The following is a 21,783-nucleotide window of genomic DNA, read 5'->3' as shown; positions in this document are numbered from 1 at the left end:
CATCTGAAATCCGTACCACCTCAGATTCGTGGGGTGATGCCCTTAAACAGCTTACTTAATTTCCACATGCTCAAGTTATTTCTGAGTTTCACTTCTATCTTCAATTCTTTTGCTTTAGAACAAACTCTTTCTCTCTAAAATTATTCATTTCATTGTGTCGGTCCGTTGTCGCATCTTTCAAAGAAACAACTCTACTCCAAGGATCTCCAACGAGTTCCGCGCGTTTTAATTCTGTAGTGATGTGATTTAGCGATGTTTGAGCGAACTGAAAACATCTGAGGAACTGAAAGAACCTGCAAATCGTTTTTTTTACTACAGTATCCCTTAGACATAGAAGCATAGATTGGAGTTCTAGCTGATTTGAAGCATACCCTCGTTGAAGTTGATGGCTTCGGCCGATCTACTGACGGCCATGAAGTCTAAGATTCACATTTGTGGTCACATTGAAAACCATAACAACTTATAAGCATCGTGTACACTAAACGATGAAAGTACAGTTAATTACAGTTCCAATCGAAAGGAGCATGATATAGGTATCAAAAATCTGTGAAAATCTGTAAAAAAAAATCACAATATACAAAAAAGTATTCGATTTCCACAAAATATCACAAATCTGTAAAAAGAAAAAAAAACATAGAAATTTGAGATTTCATCAACGTGCGCCTACATTAGGGAACGAGTTCTTCTATCCACAACTTAATGCATGCATGTCCATACTTTTCCAAGTTATTAATTATACATTCTAACTCTCCCTTTACTCATCTTTCACTGAGCTCTCACATTCCACCTTGACCGTGGACGGCTATTGTAGTAAACCTGGCGTCAATCTCAGTTCAGAATGGTTCTCGCATCTGCTGTTACAATGAGATCGTAGATTTTCTACGAATCTTCTCCATTTCCTTCTATTTTATTTTTCTGCTTCCTTATCTCAACGCATAAAGCACCAGCTTTTTTGACGCGAATATCCACAAATCGTGGTGCTCCGCCCATCTCATTGCGACTATTCGATAGACATCCAGGAGCGATTCTGCATAGTTTTTCCATGCAACGTCACATTCATTCGTTGTTTTTCGTCCGCTTCTCGATTCATCACCCAATTTTGCACTTATATCCAATTATTTGTTTGCAATGAGAGTGTTGTAGCATATTCTTACTGAAAAAATCGATTCCCAATCTTAATCTTAATTCACGGGATTGAAGTTTTTTTTCGTTCAGATTCAACTACCGACAAGGTGGAACATTCAACAGTGCCTCATGCACATATGTTCCTCTGTTTCTTCGTGTTAGCTACCGTGGTCTTATGTGAAGAAGTTCCAGGTAGGTGTATAAGTCTGCAATTACGGACATTTTCTAAAGTGCATAGCACCGTTGTATAGTAGGGTCAAAACGACAGGAAGCATGGTGCAGGTGCGCTCGAAGCGGCGCGATGGAGCGTAACGGTTCAAATCGAGGCACGACCATTGCGAACTGCAGCGAAGATCAGCGTTATCAACGGTTCTCTTTTGATCGTAACCGCTACGCTACGCACCACCGTACCACTTCGAGCGCAGTCGTTTACGTAATTGCACCATGCTCCAGGTGGTTTTGACCCTGCTATACGTACGTATATAATTTCACACGTTCATTTCTTTGTTGTGAAAGCCACTTCACATTTTTTCACCAATAATTGCTATTGTGTTTCGTTTCAAATTATTCACTACACTTTACTTTCCTACACTTAAATCTTTTATTGCACTTCTCTCACTTTTGTTTCTCCGTTATTGTTTTTTTTTTGCTTAGCCCCTTGCTTTCCGCATTCTGGTCAAATACTCACCACTCCAGACTGTAACTTTGAAACTCCGCATTATTACAAGCGAATTTCTTTCCTGAATGCAATATCTTTAAGGAATTTGAAGAGTTTCTTGAGGCTATTTATAGATCATAAAATTAGCTTGATAATTGTCTCAAAGTTTTCTTCTCATTTTCTTGCAAACAATTTCTCATGGGATCATCTATAAACAGCCAGGTACAGAATGTCTAAGAACGATGATCCTTGAATAAAATAATTTTAATGAAATTCAACTACGGGAAAAAAAGAAAATACCCTAGGCTTGTAGTTGACACTGAACGCAGCTCGAATTACCTGTGACCTAACAGCTACCTATATGAGAAAATTAGCGGCCCTCTAGGAACAACATGGAACACGACCATCAATCAACAAAACGAAAGAGGAAAAGAGGAAAGAAAGATTAAAAGGATAGGGAAAGAAATAAAGGTGATATGCTGTCACAAGCTATTTCTATTGTAATTTATACTCAAAAATCACAAGAAGTATGAAATTATCACCAGTATCACCGGGTGAGTGTAGTGTAGCGGCTAGAGGTTCCGCTTCCTTCACAATCGATCGAAAGTTCGAATCCGCTCTAGTGTTGACCAACTCCTTCATCCCCTGGATGTCGACAGATTGGTAAGAGACCTCCCTGGAAGGATAAAAGTACTGACTTGACACATCGGCTAGCCACCGCAAGTCGTTGTATAGGCCAGTTACACGTTCGTAAACCTCAAACGATTCTGAATTGAAGTGAACGTGGGGGCATCGCAAGCGGATTGATTAACGCCAGACGCTTTATCCTTTATCCTTTAAAGTCTGTTTTCACTGCTGAAGAGACACGAATGAAAGAGAAATCCTCGCATGAACCAGCTTTGAACCTTTGTGGATTCAGCAACATAGTGAGAAATCGGTAGGTGTGGGTTAGGTTTGTTATCTAAGTAGTGCTTCACTTTGTAGAAACCCTCTACGCTTCTACTAAACCCTGCACCTACTCCTCAACTTTTCCCCTCAATCATTTTCTAACATTTCTCCTTCGCATGCTCTCTCCTTCATTGTTTTTTTCTTCTTTTCCTGTTTTTGTTTTTCTTCAATCATTCAAAATTTCATTTACGAACATCATTTTTCAGTCAGGCAAGTCGCGATTCGTCACGTTTTCCCCCTATATTTTCTTACTTGACTGACAGAACATTGAGTAAGCTTTGTATAAAAATCCACAATTGATGGAGAGGAAGAATTACCTTTCCAAGTAATCATTATCTATCTTCGAGGCCAAGAGGCGAAGTCCTACATTATTTTTCTTCGAAAAACCTAGAAAAACCTAAAACTATTGGATTTAGGCGCTGAGTCATTTTCCGGCGCAGATTGCGCTCGGCTTGCTGCTGACTTCTGTCCAATCATTACGAGTCCTACCCAGCTAAAAATGTTAAGAAAAAATAAGAGACACTTTCGGAAATTATTTTATCTGAGCTTCGTCATGATGTTTTTCGAATATTTGATACCTGGATACTTTTTTCTTTACTTTTTTGATCCCATAAAAGAAAAACAAGGAGAAAAAAGCATTTTATTTAAAATTCTCGAAAGACTAATCTCCGAAAAATCACACTAACCTTTCTATTTTACTCTGTTTCTCTCGTCGCTCGCTCGTAACTGAAGTGCTGCTGGTTCCGCACGTATGGATGGTTCCGAAATGTAACTCAATTTTAACATTCTTGCCAGCGCCAGCTTTCTACACAATGCCCATGTCAAAAGATGCAAATATTGACGCTGACGTGAAATCATGAGCTAGAAAAAAACATTTCTTTGGCAATTTCCTGCCACCAGAAGGATACAGTTCTCCACGGTCACAGTTCAGTTTCGTTTTGAATTCCTTACACTAAAGAGGTTAGATAAACGAACTTGAATAAAGATATTGAGGATATTTGATAGAAAAATCGTTGATTAGAAGATTTGTGATTATTACGCCGTAACGTGAATGCCGACCGATCAAATCCCAACATAACGTGTCGCTTTGTTTTCGGTAATCGTCCGCCTTGCCCGACAAACAAAACTTCTAAGCGAGAACGGACGAAGCGAACAAACGCAAACGCTACGCTACGGGGCCAAGGCCACAGATGACGTCTCGTTAAAGCTAAAATATTTACGATTTTCTGCAAAATTTGCAATTATCTGTCTGCCTGGATAAGATTTCTGGAGAATATCCTAGCTAAGAGCAATGTTATTAACAACACGCGTTTTAACTGCTCAAAGCCATAACGAACGAAGCACGTTTTCCTTAATATCGATGATCGATCAATAGGGATCATAATCATCATTGCTACTCAAATCAATCCAACACTCAATGGATTTATGGTATTCGAGCAATTTTAACCAGCAACAGGACCACTTTCATGAGTGTGATCGAACGAGAATTTGACCATAAATGAGCAGTTTTCAAATTCAGGCTTTCTTTAACGCACCACAATGAAAATCAGGTTTCAAATTAATCCAGTTCTCTTAAATGGTTGGAAAATTTCGGTTGAGAATGGTTCTTGTAAGGTGCATCAAACGAATGAACTGATTTCACTATGTCTAGTATTTTCTCAGGTTTTAGTAATTTATCCAAACAATCATGACTTTTTTCTTTTCTTGGTGTTTGAGCGAATTTATCAATACAGACAACTGGATTTTCTCTCTCTTTTTTTGATTGGAAAAATCTGTCCAGTGGATTTAGGATTCTTGTTTGTGTTTGTGTATAATTAGCTCGACAATAACAAAAGCAGGAAGCAAAAAAAAAAAGAATTTTCACTGTATTATGGCTAGTATCTAATAATTTCATAGATAATATGAGTCTTTGAGAGGATAAATGCGATATAAACAAAAACATCGGCGACTTCCTTTCCCACCCCTGTTATCCAATATTATTTGGTTATTTTGCTGACGCAAACTGCAGAAACATTTCCTGTGGTGAAACGAACGGAAACGTATTTCTGCGTTTGCCAAGCGTTTGCCCACCCTACGAAAAGCAAATCTTTCCATGCAACCGCGTTTATCCAACCGGGAAAATTTCATAGGATATGGGGATATATCTTCCCTGTTGTTTACAAATGCTTGAAGATCAGTTCTCGTACATACACGTAAGCCTGGTTGTGTGTTTAAAGGCATCACCCCACGAATCTGAGGTGGTGCAGATTTCAGGTGGAGTATTCGTATACGGGATGGGAGACTACGGAGAGGGAGGTGATTCCGTCCATTTCTTGCTAATTGCCGTAAAAAACGGCCCGGAAGATGCGGCGCCGCACAAGAATGGCGCGCTCCAATCGAACCTCTTGTACAAAATGGTGCGCCAAAACGAATGAAGCCGTATCTTCCGTGCCGTTTTTTACGGCTTACCTCAGATTCGTGGGGTGATGCCTTTAAACTTATCCGAAAAAAAATCTCACAACATAATATTGTCACAGTTCAGAAAAAAGCCATGATATTGTCAATTATGCTTTCCAGAAAGCTTCTGTTTGTTAGAGACCTCACCCAATCCTCTGTGATATTGTTAAATCTGATATTCGTTTCGTTTCAACATATTCGCCCGTCGGCTTGTCATTGTCAATCAAAAAAATTATTGGCCCTAGTTTCCTCAAATGAAAAACAAAACTCCCCAGTCCAAACAAAACTTGAATTGAAAGATTCCAGAATTTAATCGAATGCTAAGAATAAAGAAGGTTAATTGTTGTTCTACAAAACCTATGGTGCTGCTATCCTTAACCTTACGTTATCCTTTAGTAATTAGCAATGTTCTCTGCACAAGCTCTTGAATATGTAAGAAAAGAACTCTGTGAAAATTAGTTGAAATTCTTTAACACGAAAAAAGAAGTTCCTATTACATTGATGGCCATTATTAGATTGATATATTATATCAATAGAATAATAATTATTGCGATCTATAATTGCGCCCGATTCTCCGAGCAAGAACGAATTAGATAGGAGAGCGGATTTTTTTTTTTGCGAAACATGAAAAATCGCTGAGGTAAAATCGAGAAAAAAAAAGAAAAGAGGAAAAAAGAAAGTCAACCTCTATCTGCTAATCAATATTACAGTATCTATCAATATCTTTATCAGTGTTACAGTATCAGTATCAATATCTTTTCTGTTTTGCGAATCCTTTCATGATTTTGAGCACATCTGCTTTCTTTTCTATTTTTTTCTGTTATTTTCTCCCTGCAATCCTTCTCCTTTTTCTGTTATTTCCTCCTCCTAAGTCTATCTTGTCAGCATTTAGCAGCTGTTGGAAACGCTGTTAAAATGCAATAATTCAGTAATGTTAATTTTTTAAATAATTCAAGAAATTTTGAAGCGATTTTTTTTTGGTTGACAGCAAAAAAACATATGTCAAAGATATATTTAGGTAGAAACTGGATTATCTGCTTGCCAATCATCACTAAGCATAATCTGTAACGAAATTGTAATTGTATTTGCATCATTTTTGAAATGATCACTTTCGAACATATGAGATTATTTTTACATAAAAGAGTCCAACTTAATTTCAATTAGGACGACACAAGCAACCTATTTCACGGCAGTTTAAACGACTTTTTCTAAGGTGAATCACCACATTAATCAATATCAAATTTTTTCTGCTCTTCGTCTCCGTCCAAATACATTCCGTATCGTATCGGAGTCTTGTTGTTTGGAGGTTTGAATCAGCAAACAATTTCGATGTAAACCAGGCCATTGACCAGCATTATTTCTCAAGTTTTGCAAGAAGTGGTCCCTGTTGACCGAATGGATATTTTACATTTTTCACAGACACATTTTATTTAGATTGATTATTTAGACAGACAGATTTTAGACGAATTTGATCTGAATGTTTGGTCAATAAGGTCTTTATGGAGCCGAGATATTTGATTCTATAGTTCCACTGACAGAAAAACAATTTGTTGGGAAAATGTTGAGTGCACATGAAATATGGGCTCAACAAGGCTACAAAAAAAAAATGGGTAAAAACGAGCCCCACGAGCTCAGTCGTGAATTTTGTTTGTTTGTGCGGAATAAGAATTGATGATGAACTTAAGTTCTTCTGAACAACAAGATAGTTGATTGGCCACTAAACGGCAGTGAGTGAGAGGAAATGTTAGGATAAACACAGAAATCGGAACATTTTTTTTTACCATTCTGCTTTACCCATAAATGTCGTGCAAATCAACGACGAACTTGTACTTTTATTCAAAAATGTGGACACAGATCCAATTTTTTAAATAAGTTTGGAGATCATATTTATTCCTATTTATTTCCTGGAAATTATTTTGAAAAATCGAAAAATAATTGAGAAATTTATTCAATACTTGGTAAACTTTTTTAAATAACATTTACTATTTTTATATGGTGTAAGAATCAAGAAGAATAAATCCCATTTTACTCAAAGATAGTGGGAACATTGGTGGTAGTTTATCCGAGATTTTCCGACCCTCACCATCGTTGTCTTTCGATGTCTTTGTCATTGTCACGAAAGGAATCAGAATTACTGTTGTCATGCTGAAAAATTTCGTTCCATTAATTGTGTGCTAATTTGCACTAAATAATTTTTTCTTCTGTTACCTGGTTTTAAACTCATAACAACGGTTTTAAACGGCAAACTGTTCTGTTGAGTCTTGCCTATCAAACTGTCCCCTTAAGAAAATAATGTTTCAATTTTCAGGATTTTTTTATTAGCATTGCTTTTATTTATATACAAATAAAAACTTTACTCATTTTTTATTAGCATGGCTTTGTGCCTGCTTTGATTATTATTTTTTTTCATTGAATATTTAGTAGATTTTTGAACTGGATGAACTATCAGCTGTCCTTATATGTCGTTATTCTAATACGAGGCCTTTCTTACACTTTTAATGTCTGTTATCCTTGATTCTGATAAAAAAAAATAAATTCTGATCTAACTTTTTCCTTAATATCTCACTTGTCCTCAAAAGAAAAAACGACAGAGGATTCACTTTTTCCTTCTTTTCTCTCATCTCTCTCTCTCTGTTTCCTTTATTCACTCACTTTTCGTGGAACTATGGTCTATCTAGACCACCAACACCTTTTCATAGGTCGGTTAGGCAATCAATATAGCGACTGATTCCAGCCGTGAACTACATGACACTACTGTACCGCTATCTGTTGTCAGACTATGAGCGAGACGTGAGACCAGCCCTACGACATGATCGCCCAGTTAACGTTACTTTTGTGTTCTCCTTAACACAAATAATTGACGTGGTATGTTAATCAATAATCTATTAATCAGTGGCAAATTCTGTACAGAAAACAGTGATCGATCCATTTGTTTTGTTGTTAAGTTTTGGCTGCATACCGCGAATCTAACATGGTAAGATAGTCCGCAGCAGAAGCTAGAGATGGTCTTGTAGATTTCGGAATCCGGGATGGTTCCGCTCAACTCTCACTAATCGTCGTTAAAAAAATAGGTGGGAAACTCTTCAGTTCCTACGAGGCATATTAGAGCGCGTCATTTCTAAACGCGTTCCGGTCCCCTCAGCAGCCTCTTCAATGGTTTTACTTAAATAGTTTGGTGAGGAAACTTCATTGATCCACGACCGCTCGCACGTGTGTGCGGCGCGTGCGCAAGGGTGGAGAGTTGCAACTGTAATCATCGTGAAAGCAGAGACTTTCTCGCCGTTTTCTACGACGATTAGGGAGAGCTGAGCGGAACCACCCCGCATCCCACAATCTACAACCCCTTCCCTTCCTTTTCCCGCGGATTTTCCCTCGCCACGTCGGAGTCGTGGTGTGCTGCCTTTAAAACTAAAACTCACTTTTTTTTTTGAGAGTTTGGAATATGACAGCATGATGTTGTTCCACGGATATTTATTCACTTCGACGATCTGTCATGTCTTTTCATAACATGTCATGTCACATGTCATCGACAGCGTAAACTGTTGTTGTTTATAATGTGAAATTCAAAAAAACTGTGATTTGAGTCGTCAAAATTAGAATGTTCCAGAACCTTCGTTTGTTTTGACAGAATCGAAGCGTAGCCTCCGAAGCAAATTTCGATCTTAATGATTTCAGTAGTATGTAAAGTTTGATATGCAGTTTACAAGTATCACAACGGAAGCGCACAATACTACGCCAAGCCAGGATTCAGAGAGATCACTTTAACCGTCGAGACAATTCATAGCAACTATAGGACGAGCTTAACATCGAATCTTAATAGATCCACTTACTCATTATTTCTATTACTATTTTTTTTTATTATTCACCCATAAGAGCTAGAATAAAGAGAATCGATGGGTGAATAATAAAAAAAAATAGTAATAGAAATAATGAGTAAGTGGATCTATTAAGATTCGATGTTAAGCTCGTCCTATAGTTGCTATGAATTGTCTCGACGGTTAAACTGATCTCTCTGAATCCTGGCTTGGCGTAGTATTGTGCGCTTCCGTTGTGATACTTGTAAACTGAATCAGCTATGTACTGATTTCTGCTTGACAACAACGACGACACGAGTGGCTCGAATGCGAGAGATTAAAAAAAACGTTCCAGTTCCCAGGAAATTTTGAAATATAGTAGATATCACCATGTTAGTTTGTAGGTCAATCACCTTTGCTATGTTTACACTGAAATTATGATTACTGTCGTCCTCAAACTGGGCAGCAGAACGGTACGTATGCATAGTAGCCGGCGCTTTAAAGGCATCACCCCACGAATCTGAGGTGGTGCAGATTTCAGGTGGAGTATTCGTATACGGGATGGGAGACTACGGAGAGGGGGGTGATTCCGTCCATTTCTTCCTAATTGCCGTAAAAAACGGCCCGGAAGATACGGCTTCAGGCGTTTTGGCGCACTATTTTCTACAGGGAGTTCGACTGGAGCGCGCCAGCCTTGTGCGGCGCCGCATTTTCCGGGCCGTTTCTTACGGCAATTAGAAAGAAATGGACGGAATCACCATTCTCTCCAGAATCATACCCGTATACGGATACTCCACCTGAAATCCGCACCACCTCAGATTCGTGGGGTGATGCCTTTAAGGCTCTAGCTGATCCCTTAGGTGCACCTCCCTGATCCCTTTAAATACCGTATTTAGAAGTGGGTGTTTCATGATCTGCGATGGACCTTGTCTGCGCTGGAACCAAAAAGTTACTGATCGCCACAGTTATCGATCGCAAGACGTAATATTACCATGTATTTGTTTAGGTGGTTTACTATTAGTCGCAAGTGGTTGCTTTTGTTCAGCTGAAAAAAAGATGAAAGTGAAGGACTTTTCTTGTTCATCAGTACGATAGCAGCAATCCCGAATTTGCCGTTTTGACACGATTTCATTAAATTCGTCCAAAGATTGCACGTAAAATATGTCACGTGCTCACTCTGACACCATGAATAAATAATTATTGACGTTGCACGTTCAATTTTCGTTTTTCAGGACGAACGTAATCAAATTTTAACGACGAATGCATGGGTCCGTCAAGAATGGAATGACTACAAATTAACATGGGACCCAGAGATGTTCGGTAATCTTACAAAAATTCACATACCACATGAGAAAATATGGCGACCAGATGTTGTACTCTACAACAAGTAAGTTCAATTCGATCAATAAACATGCTACGTGTATATAGATCAAGTAGACAACGCTGCCATGAACTCATGCATGTGCCTGGACGGCAACACGTGTACCGTAGGGATGGAACCAGAGCATGTAGGAACGTCTATTACGCAGAAGGGGTGTGCCAGTTACAGCGGACGCGACGCAGCCCCCTGAACGAATTTAAAGGCATCACCCCACGAATCTGAGGTGGTGCGGATTTCAGGTGGAGTATCCGTATACGGGTATGATTCTGGAGAGAATGGTGATTCCGTCCATTTCTTTCTAATTGCCGTAAGAAACGGCCCGGAAAATGCGGCGCCGCACAAGGCTGGCGCGCTCCAGTCGAACTCCCTGTAGAAAATAGTGCGCCAAAACGCCTGAAGCCGTATCTTCCGGGCCGTTTTTTACGGCAATTAGGAAGAAATGGACGGAATTACCCCCCTCTCCGTAGTCTCACATCCCGTATACGAATACTCCACCTGAAATCTGCACCACCTCAGATTCGTGGGGTGATACCTTTAAAGCGCCGGCTACTATGCATACGTACCGTTCTGCTGCCTAGTTTGAGGACGACAGTAATCATAATTTCAGTGTAAACATAGCAAAGGTGATTGACTTACAAACTAACATAGTGATATCCACTATATTTCAAAATTTCCTGGGAACTGGAACGTTTTTTTTTAATCTCTCGCATTCGAGCCACTCGTGTCGTCGTTGTTGCCAAGCAGAAATCAGTACATAGCACATTAACTCCATATAAAATCAGCTGATTTTAGAATCAGTAACTGCCGACAGGTCTCGAGGCGTAAATATTCTCATGAGAAAAGAGAAATTCCCCAAAATGTTCAGAATTTAACAAAAATCTGGGCGTTCCTGCCCACCTATTCAAAATATTTCGTTCACTTAAACAGCTCTAGTCGAACGACCAAAATTTCAGCTCCAGTGCTGATCTGTTCACTCCAGCGGCCGGCGCAAGATACGCTTTGCTGACTGCTGCATGCAACATCTGAATAGGAATGTCCATCATTTCGTCAATCCACGAAAACATCCGCGATGTTGGTGTGCTTTTATGGGAATGGAAGTTCCGAAACTCTCTAGTGGGGGATCCTATAGAAAAAAATTCTGGAAATATTGCTCAGTGACTGAAAACAGAGTGTAAAGGTGTGAAACATTCAGAAAAAAAAACAAATGAATGGAGGAATGGAGAAATGAATCAGTCAATCAATCAATAGTCGAGTGAATGAATGGTGAACAAGCAAATGAACGAAGCAAGTGAATCGGCAAACCAATAGGACAAAAAGTACATTAACACGAACAAACCTCTCTGAGACCTACCATCATTTCCTTTGTCTCAGTATTATTATTATTAGTATTATTTGTCTCAGTTCTTTTGCAAAGTGGCAGGACGCAGTCGGTACGAGGTCCCGCTGTGACTGCACAATCGATCGATGGTTCGAAACTACTCTAGTATCAACTGTGCATCTCACTCCTCCGAAGGTCGATAAATTGGTACCAGGCTTACCCGGGAGGCTAAAAACGCTGACTTGATGCATCGCACAAAAATTGGCTCCCGCAAGTCATTGTATAGGCTAGACACGCGTTCGTAAAAATAAAACGATCCTAAATTGGGCGTGGCGCATCCCAAGCGGATTGATGAACCCTTTGCACACCAGTCTCGTCTTGGCTTATGTTGCAATGCGCAACATCTGCGTTCCGTCCAACTTCGCCCAGCCTGCGATTCGTCGAAAACCCATTCGGCGCGGGTGGCGCAAGGGTGGCGCGCTGCAGTTGAGTACGTCGAAAGAAACAGCGTTTTGGGGTTGTCCATTTCCACTGATACAGAGAGAAATGGACGGAAGCACCCCCTCTCCATAATCTGCGGTCCTGTATAGGAATACTCCATCTGAAATCCGTACCATTTCAGATTCGTGGGGTGATGCCTTTAAGTCACGCATCTTATAAAGCAGAAAATAAAGCTATTGTAATATTATTTATTTGTTGGAAACACCACTACTCGCTAATTTTAGATTATAAAGTAGTAACAAAATAGTTCATGTTTTGAAACCTCTCAAAGCATAATATTTTTGGAAGTGTTCAAGGCTTCCCGGGACAAGTATCACATGTCTCGCGTCCTTTTCCCTTTTCTTGTCTGCTCCAGCAAACAACACAGTCTTTTTTCTTTCCTTTCCTTATTATGTGAAGTAAAAAAAGAAGTAAAAAAGTAAAAATGAAGTACAAAAAACCGTAGGCACGAACGAATTTTACTTTTTATTATATGGAAGTGCTGAAATAAACTAAATAAACGTGCCGCCACCGCGGCAACAATGGATTTATAGTAGATATTTTCAATGTCGCACGTACGACGACGACAACGAACTGCGATGGGTTAACGTCAGGCACCTTACGCTTCACACTTTATAGTGAAACCAGTCTGAATGTCCGGCTAAAGCCGGACTTCAGACTTTCGGTGGTTTTAGCTTCGCTCCCCTTGACTGATCAGTGAAAGTTAATAGTAGTGGTGCTTTCTGTAAAATTAGGTGTGTTTTTTAACAACGCTTTCCTTCTCTTCTTTATATTATAAATTAAGGCGAAAGATTACGGAGTTTTCCTTCTAAACGCGTCAATTCTATATTTGGAGAATATTCGACCATCAGCTACAAACACTCATTCGATGCCAGAATAATATAGATACAATTTGAAAGCATTACTCGAAGTATGGGTGTTCCTCCTGATTTCTCCCAAAAGTTATCACAGAATGATGTTTTAACATAAAATGACGTGAAAGACATCGTCCTACTGATAAAGATAACGTTCCACGTCAGATCACATAAACATCTTGCTACTATTTAAGCATCCGTTTGCATGCGTGTTTCCACTTTCTGAGAACGGCATGCTACAAACTTGAAGCAAACAAAGAAAGAAATAAGCACGCGGAGGAGTCATAAAGGTGAAGTGCAAAGCGCCTAGTGCTCACGGCTATGAAAAGGCTCCAACCATTTATCTTTTGAGTCATGCACACTAAGTTGTTGCGCACCATTGACCGAGTCCACCGATGCCGGTGGATCCGTCGCACCCCATATTATAGCAATCTGGCTCCGGCGCACCAATCTGACGCCGTTGGACCCGTCGTACCCCCTCCCATAGGTATCTGGCGCCGGCGTACCAATCTGCCGCCGGTGGACCCGTCGCACCCCCTTCCATAGGTATATGGAGCCGGTGGACCCGTCGCACCCCCTTCTATAGGTATCTGGCGCCGGTGGACTCGTCGCATCCCCTTCTATAGGTATCTGGCGCCGATGGACCAATCTGACGCCGGTGGACCCGTCGCACCCCCTTTTTCGAATTTCGTGACACACAGACAAACACACACATACACACACGGACTAAGCTCGTTATTATATATGATTTTATCGTTTTTATCCGTTATTGCTGCACAAGCATATTAATCATCTCAATTTTTCATCGTACAATTTAGCGCCGATTCACAGTACACAAAATCTGTAATGTCCACCGATGTAGTGGTTGATTATCACGGTAATGTTAGCTGGTCTGCCGCTGCCATCTTCAAGTAAGCATCTCGCTTCCATTATTGCTGATGAACCCGTTTTTTTTCGCATTGAACCAATCCCCATTTAGTTATTGATCGATTCAGATCATCGTGTCCATTGGATGTCAAGCATTACCCTTTTGATAGACAGACGTGTACGTTAAACTATGCTAGTTGGGCTTATGATGGCACAAAAATTGATCTACTGCTCAACTCGGAGAAAGGTAATCTTGCACGGATATCGACTTACATCGATTTTTCCCCGAGAAACAAAAGAATATTTAGGTGATCAGAGCAATTACATGATGAGCACTGAATGGAGCCTTCTGCGGATTAGGTGAGCAAGTACTACTCTCGAAATTTTCACGCCAATTTTGCAATCGATTAAATTTCCTGGAATTGATTTCGTCGTACTCTTATTCTAGAAGAATTGATTGATCTATCTGTTTCTTTGTTATAATTTGGATACATCGAAAATTTTCTGGAAGCTCTCTTCCATCCCTGTTGAAAAAAATGCTGTCTTATTTCGAAGTTTTCAATCTGTAACACTTATTTGTTTTTGTTGATGTTTATTGTTTCAGAGCAGAGAAAACTTTTGTCGTCTATAGTTGCTGCCCTGATGCACCGTATCCTTTTGTGAATATTCACATTAGCATCGAACGTAGACCCATGTTTTATGTGAGTTTTAGCTGTTACTTGCATTGAATCACAAATCAATAACCAATAGAGAAGTTGGTGCTGTTTACCGTATTGTAGGTGTTCAATCTTATCCTTCCGTGTGTGCTCATTAGTAGTATTGCATTGTTAGGATTTTATATGCCTTCGGATTCGGGCGAGAAAGTCACTTTAGGTAACGCTTGTTTTTAGCGATATACGGAAAATCAGTAAGCGGTCGATCGATATTCTTTGCAGGTATTACTTCTCTTCTTTCAACAACCGTATTTTTAATGCTTGTAGCCGAGGGAATGCCGCCAACTGCAGAAGCATTACCGCTCATAGGTAAGATACGGTATTGATGCGTTACCCCACGAATCTGAGGTGGTACGGATTTCAGGTCGAGTATTCGCATACGGGATCGTCAATTATGGAGAGAAGGGTGATTCCGTCAATTTCTTCCTAATTGCAGTAAAAAAAACGGTCCGAAAGATACGGCTTCGAGAGTTCCGGGGCGCCATTTTGTACGAGTTCGACTTGAGCGCGCCGGCCGCACGGAATCACCCCCTCTCCATAATCTGCTATGCCGTAGACAAATACTCCATCTGGAATCTGTACCACCTCAGATTCGTGGGGTGATGCCCTTAATCACCGAATTAAAATGTGTTCGACTAGTGGTGCAGTGTATTTTTTGTGTGAACAAAGTAATTCTTCTTCCTTTTCATAGCAATTAGAAGTAAATTAGTGTTTTTTTGGAAACCTTTGAGCAAATAGCAATATTTTCAGGAATTTACTATGTAGTAACTATATTCCTTGTATCGCTCGCTACTGCAATGACTGTGGTTACGGTAATGTTTTGATTTACATGAAAAACCACCTCCGTTCTGCATTTATTCTACTCTATCGATTTTTTTTAAGTTAAACATTAATCACCAAGGCCTACATGGTTGTGATGTGCCGCCATTTCTACAGGTTATAGCTTTTCGATTCCTAGCACGTATACTATTTGTGCGTATCGATCCATATCACTCGATCTCTCGACATGTACAATGGCTTTACGAGGTTAGCTACTTCTCTGTGACTCTAAGTAGAAGGGTTTTTTTTAAAGAGAAATTACGTAACCGTCGTTACAGAAGTATCACTCTGAAGAAAATGAATATCAGAGACTACAATCTCATCATTTCCGGTGCTCGCCGGAAAGACGGTTTAAGCAACACTATCACTGTCCTACGAAACCACGGGTTTACAGCTTGCCAAGTACAAGTTCACGAGCAGCGAAGCACGTAAGCGTTTTTCATCGTTGCACAGCTGTGAACAGTACGCTAAAAAGCACAACACTAATGGAAATACTAACCTGATTAGCAGCGAGAGCATTACCCCTATGATGACTAGGATTGCGACGGAATTTTTGCCGCAATCCTGGCCATCATAGGGGTAAGAAATCAAGAAACTGTAATTTAATGTCTTATCACCATATATTTGGTGTAACTGGGAGTGTCATCGCGAACCAGCGGAATATGTATCGAAAGCAAAGCATAGATGGCCCGGTCACATTATGAGGAGAATCGACGATAGATTGACTAAAAGAACGCAAGAGTGTATCCCAAGAGATGCTGAACGCCCTCGAGTTAGACCGCCAACGAGATGGGGTGACGTGTTCGCTGCACGGATGGACCGGATGAGAGCTCAGCTGGATACGGCTCAAGGACCTCGTCAACGTCACTCACAAGACTTGAAAACATCCTAGCTGACAATGGGGAGAGAAAGAAAAGGGTGGAAAATATGCCTGGACCCGCACATCCACTGAAGACGGGCCATCTAAGTATTTATGTAAGTAATTGGGAGTGTATAGCTTTTTCATTCTAATCCACTTATCCCACGTTACGGGCTTGCCACGTGATATCATATTGATAGTGCTACGTACTATCAATACCTCTTGCATTGCCTATTATATTCGTAATCAACGTATAGTCGGATCAAAACGACATGAAGCACAGACAGTTGCGTAAGCGGCTGCGCTCGAAGCGGTGCGGTGGAGAAGGCGGCTGGAATCGACCTGGGACCATGGCGAACTGCAGAGATGGGTGGCGGTAGTGAGATTTGATTCAACTATGTCCTAATACCGGTGCAGAGGTAGTTGGGAGGAAGAGAAGGGTACTCAACGCTGCTCTTACTTAACTGTACTTTTAAACATCCATAGACCACAAAACTGTTCCTAAGTGACAAACGCCTTTCCCATTTGAACGTATTTGAGAAGGTGTCAGTTCATCAGTCGACAGGTCATTACTGGAAGTGAGTAGCTCAGTCAGTCAGGAACCTAAAACCTAACCTATTGGTTCTAGAGGATCTGTGACATGTAGGCTAAACCTACTGAGAGAAAAAAAGGAAGGTAGAGCTGCAAGAACTAATCCTTCACCTCTTAGTAGCTTTAGCCTATGCCCTAGCCCAGTCATGGATCCACGAAGACTAATCCTTAACTTTTAGGCGGGTCCCACAACCACGACCAAACACGAATATTCATTCAGGCGGACGCGTCTGCCGCAAGTATATTCTTCTTCTGTTAGACATAAGCTCACTTTTCTCTGGAAATTCCTAGAAAAGATGAGACATCATAATGACTACCTTGAGCGCGTTCGACTTTCTATAAGGATCACAAAATTATTGTTTTTTTTTTAATTACCGGACACGAGGTTGTTATAATCCTTTATTCGTGGCTAACGTTTCGGCAATATCGCCTTCTTCAGAGCCTGAAAGGGGTGAAATCGAACGTGATTAATCCGATCAAACGCCTTATCCGCCCAACAAAGAAAGTCCTACGTTAACCGTTGGGCCTCATAGCTACCAGTAGAAGATAACATCGTACCTTAGGATCAGCTGACTATCCTGCCACTGCTAGATACCTGTTGTGAGGTGACTAGCGCAATTAAATATCAGTCTTAAATAAGGCGCGAGTTCCCGCGTAATGCAGAGGCATTCCTCCTTGCGATTCATATTTGGACTCTTGGAGTGGATCTAAAAAGCCTCCAGAGCCTTGCGCGCCGCAATGCTAGGTTCGCGCGCCAAAATCGTTAACTTCAAAATAACAATTAATAAATATCAATAACAAACAAACAATTCATAATTAACTTCAGAATTTTCTCCGTTATGACGCCGCGCCTTGTGACCACCCAATGCAGTGGAGTCACATGATTTCCTTTTGCCGTCCAGATGTTCTTTGATTCGAATACATAGTGTTCCAGCTGTTTCTCCTATATATTCGTCACCACAATGCACACAGGAAATCATATAAACAACACATGAACTCATGCAATCACCCTCGTCGTAATCCGGGCATATTTTACACTCCGGTGTCGTGCAAATACGATCATATAGGCGATTCCGAATGAGTATTTGCTTAGGGTTACTAGGGGGGATCTCCACGATGACAACAGATTCTTTACATCGATCACAAAATAGTTCTCTCTAATCTACTAATGATTGATGATCATCTTACCAGAGATCTGTACACCAAGTAGGATTAATTTGATCTTGCAGAGCACTCCTCTTCTATCGCACTATCGGAAATCTCAGAAGAGTGATGTAAATTCATTGAATAATTCATCTTAAGTTCTTTTTTCTGTTTCTTTTTGTTCTCCTGGCTTAATAGCTTGCTTTTGAATTTTAGTGTTTCGTGTCTGTTCGAAGTGTGCACACTCACACAAAGAGTATGTGCTAAGCACCAAAAATTATGAAAGTATTTCTTGATGAATACAATTTTAGCAGTTTTCAGTAGTTTACCACGCAGCAAAAGGTCATTGCTTACAAGAAACACAGTCGTTTGCCTGTCATTTGCCTTTTTACTTGCAATACTGAGCAGATGAATTGCAAGTCGCTTTGAGAATTACAAATTATAGTCTCCGATGAATGGAGTTGATTAACGGGTAGCATTTCCAAAACCAATGCAATATTCTCCTTTTTGGACACATCCTTTAAAGCATAGTGCCCTCGAGTATTTTCTGAACGAGAGGAAACACTTACCATCCTCCTTTGAAAAAAAAAATTGAGAATGATACTATCACTTTTCTGACTTCAATCTCTTCTTGTTATTTACATTTCTCATTTTTCATAGCGGTTTTCAAAATAATTATTTGGAGGTATATCATAGTGGAAGTACAATTGTAGTAGTTCTGAGACCTCTAAAAGTTTTTTTTTTCCTGTTGCTTCTACCTTCTTTTTTAGAGAGAACGGAATTGATTTATTAACCCGAGAAGAATCCTAAATGGAAGAAATTCACAGCTAATTATGCACAGTGCAGTGACATATTCTCTCTATTGCTTAGCTCTTTTTGTTGCTATAACCCTTCAAATTAAAAATGCTAAGTTCGTTCACTTCAGGTATCATTTTCGTCACCCTCGCATTCCATGGAAACCCCGTTAACGTCAATGCCAACAATCTGCCATTTGGCCGATCTGCCTTCGGCATCGCCGGATGAGACTGGGTTTGATGAGTTTGAGCACGAATTTCTACGAGTCATTACCATGGTGAATGCAGCGCTAGAACGAAATGAGTTGCGAACGGCAGAAAAAGATCGTCGCAATGCGATTGAACTCGAATGGCAACAAGTGAGCGGAATTCAACGCAGTAGTGGCCTAAAATTCTTTCAAAGTTCGGTGCAACGATAACGACAAAGAGAGAGAAAGAGAGTTATGAAATGTTTCCGCTAAGAAAGAGACCACATTTTTATGTTGTAGTTTCTTTTTTTCTTGAGATTCCATCCTTAAAGACGAAGTAACGCGCTAGGTATGAGATCGATACACCATCATTACGAACCCACCAAAAAAGATTTTTTAAAAAGTCATGAAGACCCGAAGATAGGCATAAGACACAAGACTTAAACAATAAGTACGGTAGGTGTGAATGAGTAATTTAAAAAGAAATCGCAAGTCGCTCAAAACCTCATCTTATCGATGTCCGCTGCGATTTATTGCTCAAAAATAGTGCTGACCCTAGTATAAAAAGCTCATCAACAATACCTCTTTTTTAGGTTGCCATGGTACTAGATCGGTTTTTGTTGGTTGTGTTTCTAATCGGTACAACCATATCGTCATTCGTCATTCTGTATCAACGTGAACTTGGGTTTTGAGTGCATTTTACGTGTGCATCTTATAATCATTCTTTCTAAAAACAACATTCCTTCTACGTCCAAAATGTATTATCTTTACTAATCTCAGTTATTCGCTCACAATTGTTGTAACAATGTGTACATCAAAACTTCAAATGATCTCAACAAGTGCACATTTCACAAATTTTTACGGGTTCTTCTACGATATCGAAATAAATATTAAGTTCACTCATGAGGCATGACAAAGTATGGTCAAACAAACAGAAATAAAAGTCATCGATAATCAAGAAGGCTCGCCGAACCTTCACTAATAGTTTGGCAACTGAGCAAGTGAATGTCTAGCAGATGAAGGTAGTTCATTCCATTAAACTGCTACCACTATCGAGGTAGAATCAGTGACAAAGCATGTTAAAATAGCAACCTGTAGTTTAGTCGGTCTTCTCAAAAGCCATACATACACTGTTGATACAGTATCTTTCCCCAGTTTCCTTGGGTCCATCATCAAACACGTGACCAAGGTGAGCGTTGCACTAAAAACCTCGCTGTAGATGATAGTAAAGATACACGGAATGTACAAAATAATCATATTTAAAAAAAAAACCGAAAGGATAGACTAAAAGAAATTAGAAAGAGTGAGTAGACATTACATAAAAAGAGGAAAATGTTCATATAAACAAATAATGTAGGAATATGAACAGGAAATAAAGAGATGTACACCGATAATACTCTCATTCCGAACAACCTCAATATTAATTTTGTACTACAGGATATGATATGAGGTGGTTCAGGTGAGAGTGAAGCCAGACTCAAAAATGGACAGCCATGGTCTCTTCGTTGTTATGGTCGAGGCAAAACGACATGAAACAGAGTGCAGCTGCGTAAGCGGCTGAGCTCAAAACAGTGCGAAGGAACGTAGCGGTTAGGATCGAGGAAGAACACTTGCTAACACCACTCATCGCTGCAGCCCGCCCAGTAGATCAAAACCCAAACAGAGGTTGATATAGGCAACACTATGTACAGCACTGTACGTCATTAAGATTTATTGATGCAAAATATGCAGCAGATTGGGTAGAAGTGCAAGTACGATATTTATGCTTTACTGTTGACGTCACTTGAAAATACAGCTGAGATGTAGAGCCGCCAAATAACCGCACCATTTGAAGGGCTTCTCATTCCCCCCTCCCGGTCACAAAGCAGTTACAAAAAAAAAATAATGGATCGCCCACCTTTTTGCATCGAACTTCGGTTCGTTTCATCCCATGCGAATTATCTTCGATTCGCACAATATTCATGTCCTGACCCACGGACTTTGAAAATGCTGGCCAGCCGCACCCAGCCCAGTACTTTGAGTCAGAACTAAAACGATTTGAACTACAAATTCTGCCTGAAAACTAGGAAGAATAAAAGTTGAAAAGAGGATCAAGCAATATCTCTTACTTGAACAATTCGGCGCCACAACAAACACAGACGTACCGACCCTTCTCGAAGAACTTGTCATACGCTCCAGAAAAAGCAGGTTCCGTACCTAAGAGAGGAATTACGTCATATACTAGCAGTGACTTCAGGGAATAAATATCAATGAAAGATAAATACCAATCGATAATGAGAGAGTGTTAAACCAATCCAAGAGAAACAGAGGAGAAGTTAATTTTTGCGCCTTGATTTATTTTCGAGGAAACCAGCATTGGAAAAAAAATATGGGAAAATGGAGGAGAAAAATTAGAACCTGAGTTCCTTGCGACCTCGAAACTTTCGGCGGGTAGTACCTTTTTCCATTCATCCTCGGAGACTTCCTTCGGATCTTTCATGACGCCAAGTTTCTTGATTCCAATGTCATCCGGGCCTAGATCACAGCTTTTCAAAATAGATTTTTGTTTAGATACACGGAAGTTGTCACTTCCCATCTACTTGTGAGCTAACCTTTAATTTTCTGTTACAAATCAAACGCATAATGTGTTGATGGTAGCAAAATGAGTGTCCAGTACAAGGAATTCTACTCTCATTGAGGTTTGAAAAGGAAACTCACCAAGTTTGCCCGATGACATGGTCCTTATAAAGTTCCCTATGGTGACGGCTCGACCCTGGTTGTAAGAAATTAGTCGACGGAAACAAGATGAAAACAT

At 40.1% G+C, this 21,783-nt stretch overlaps 2 protein-coding genes across 5 annotated transcripts; one reads left to right on the top strand and one right to left on the bottom strand.

Annotated features, from left to right (window-relative positions):
• Positions 1-1,262: 1,262 nt before the first annotated feature.
• On the top strand, positions 1,263-19,681 carry RB195_011546 (uncharacterized protein; the record flags this gene model as incomplete). 3 transcript variants are annotated; one of them, XM_064193007.1, is made up of 15 exons in its annotated part: positions 1,263-1,317; positions 7,902-8,032; positions 10,194-10,348; positions 13,834-13,926; positions 14,011-14,129; positions 14,191-14,242; positions 14,487-14,583; positions 14,662-14,755; positions 14,818-14,904; positions 15,346-15,407; positions 15,478-15,621; positions 15,693-15,842; positions 16,531-16,649; positions 18,094-18,138; positions 18,778-18,817. In XM_064193007.1, the coding sequence occupies 15 exons, from the start codon at positions 1,263-1,265 to the stop codon at positions 18,815-18,817; spliced, it is 1,443 nt and encodes a 480-aa protein (XP_064050590.1). The 3 variants fall into 3 exon arrangements, with proteins under 3 accessions (XP_064050590.1, XP_064050588.1, XP_064050589.1); XM_064193006.1 differs by lacking the exons at positions 16,531-16,649; positions 18,094-18,138; positions 18,778-18,817 and adding exons at positions 18,933-19,160; positions 19,583-19,681; XM_064193005.1 differs by lacking the exons at positions 1,263-1,317; positions 16,531-16,649; positions 18,094-18,138; positions 18,778-18,817 and adding exons at positions 18,933-19,160; positions 19,583-19,681 and having other exon boundaries at positions 7,913-8,032.
• A 407-nt stretch (positions 19,682-20,088) lies between these two features.
• On the bottom strand, positions 20,089-21,783 carry RB195_011545 (uncharacterized protein; the record flags this gene model as incomplete). 2 transcript variants are annotated; one of them, XM_064193003.1, is made up of 5 exons in its annotated part: positions 20,089-20,190; positions 20,887-21,016; positions 21,098-21,185; positions 21,387-21,503; positions 21,687-21,783. In XM_064193003.1, 5 exons carry the CDS (start codon positions 21,781-21,783, stop codon positions 20,089-20,091), a joined length of 534 nt encoding a protein of 177 aa, XP_064050586.1. The 2 variants fall into 2 exon arrangements, with proteins under 2 accessions (XP_064050586.1, XP_064050587.1); XM_064193004.1 differs by having other exon boundaries at positions 21,687-21,705.

This window comes from Necator americanus, chromosome III, assembly GCF_031761385.1.
Source record: "Necator americanus strain Aroian chromosome III, whole genome shotgun sequence".
In the NCBI taxonomy this organism is placed as follows: domain Eukaryota; kingdom Metazoa; phylum Nematoda; class Chromadorea; order Rhabditida; family Ancylostomatidae; genus Necator; species Necator americanus.
The sequence above is the reverse complement of the archived record's forward strand: the minus strand, read 5'-3'. Positions and strand labels throughout refer to the sequence as shown.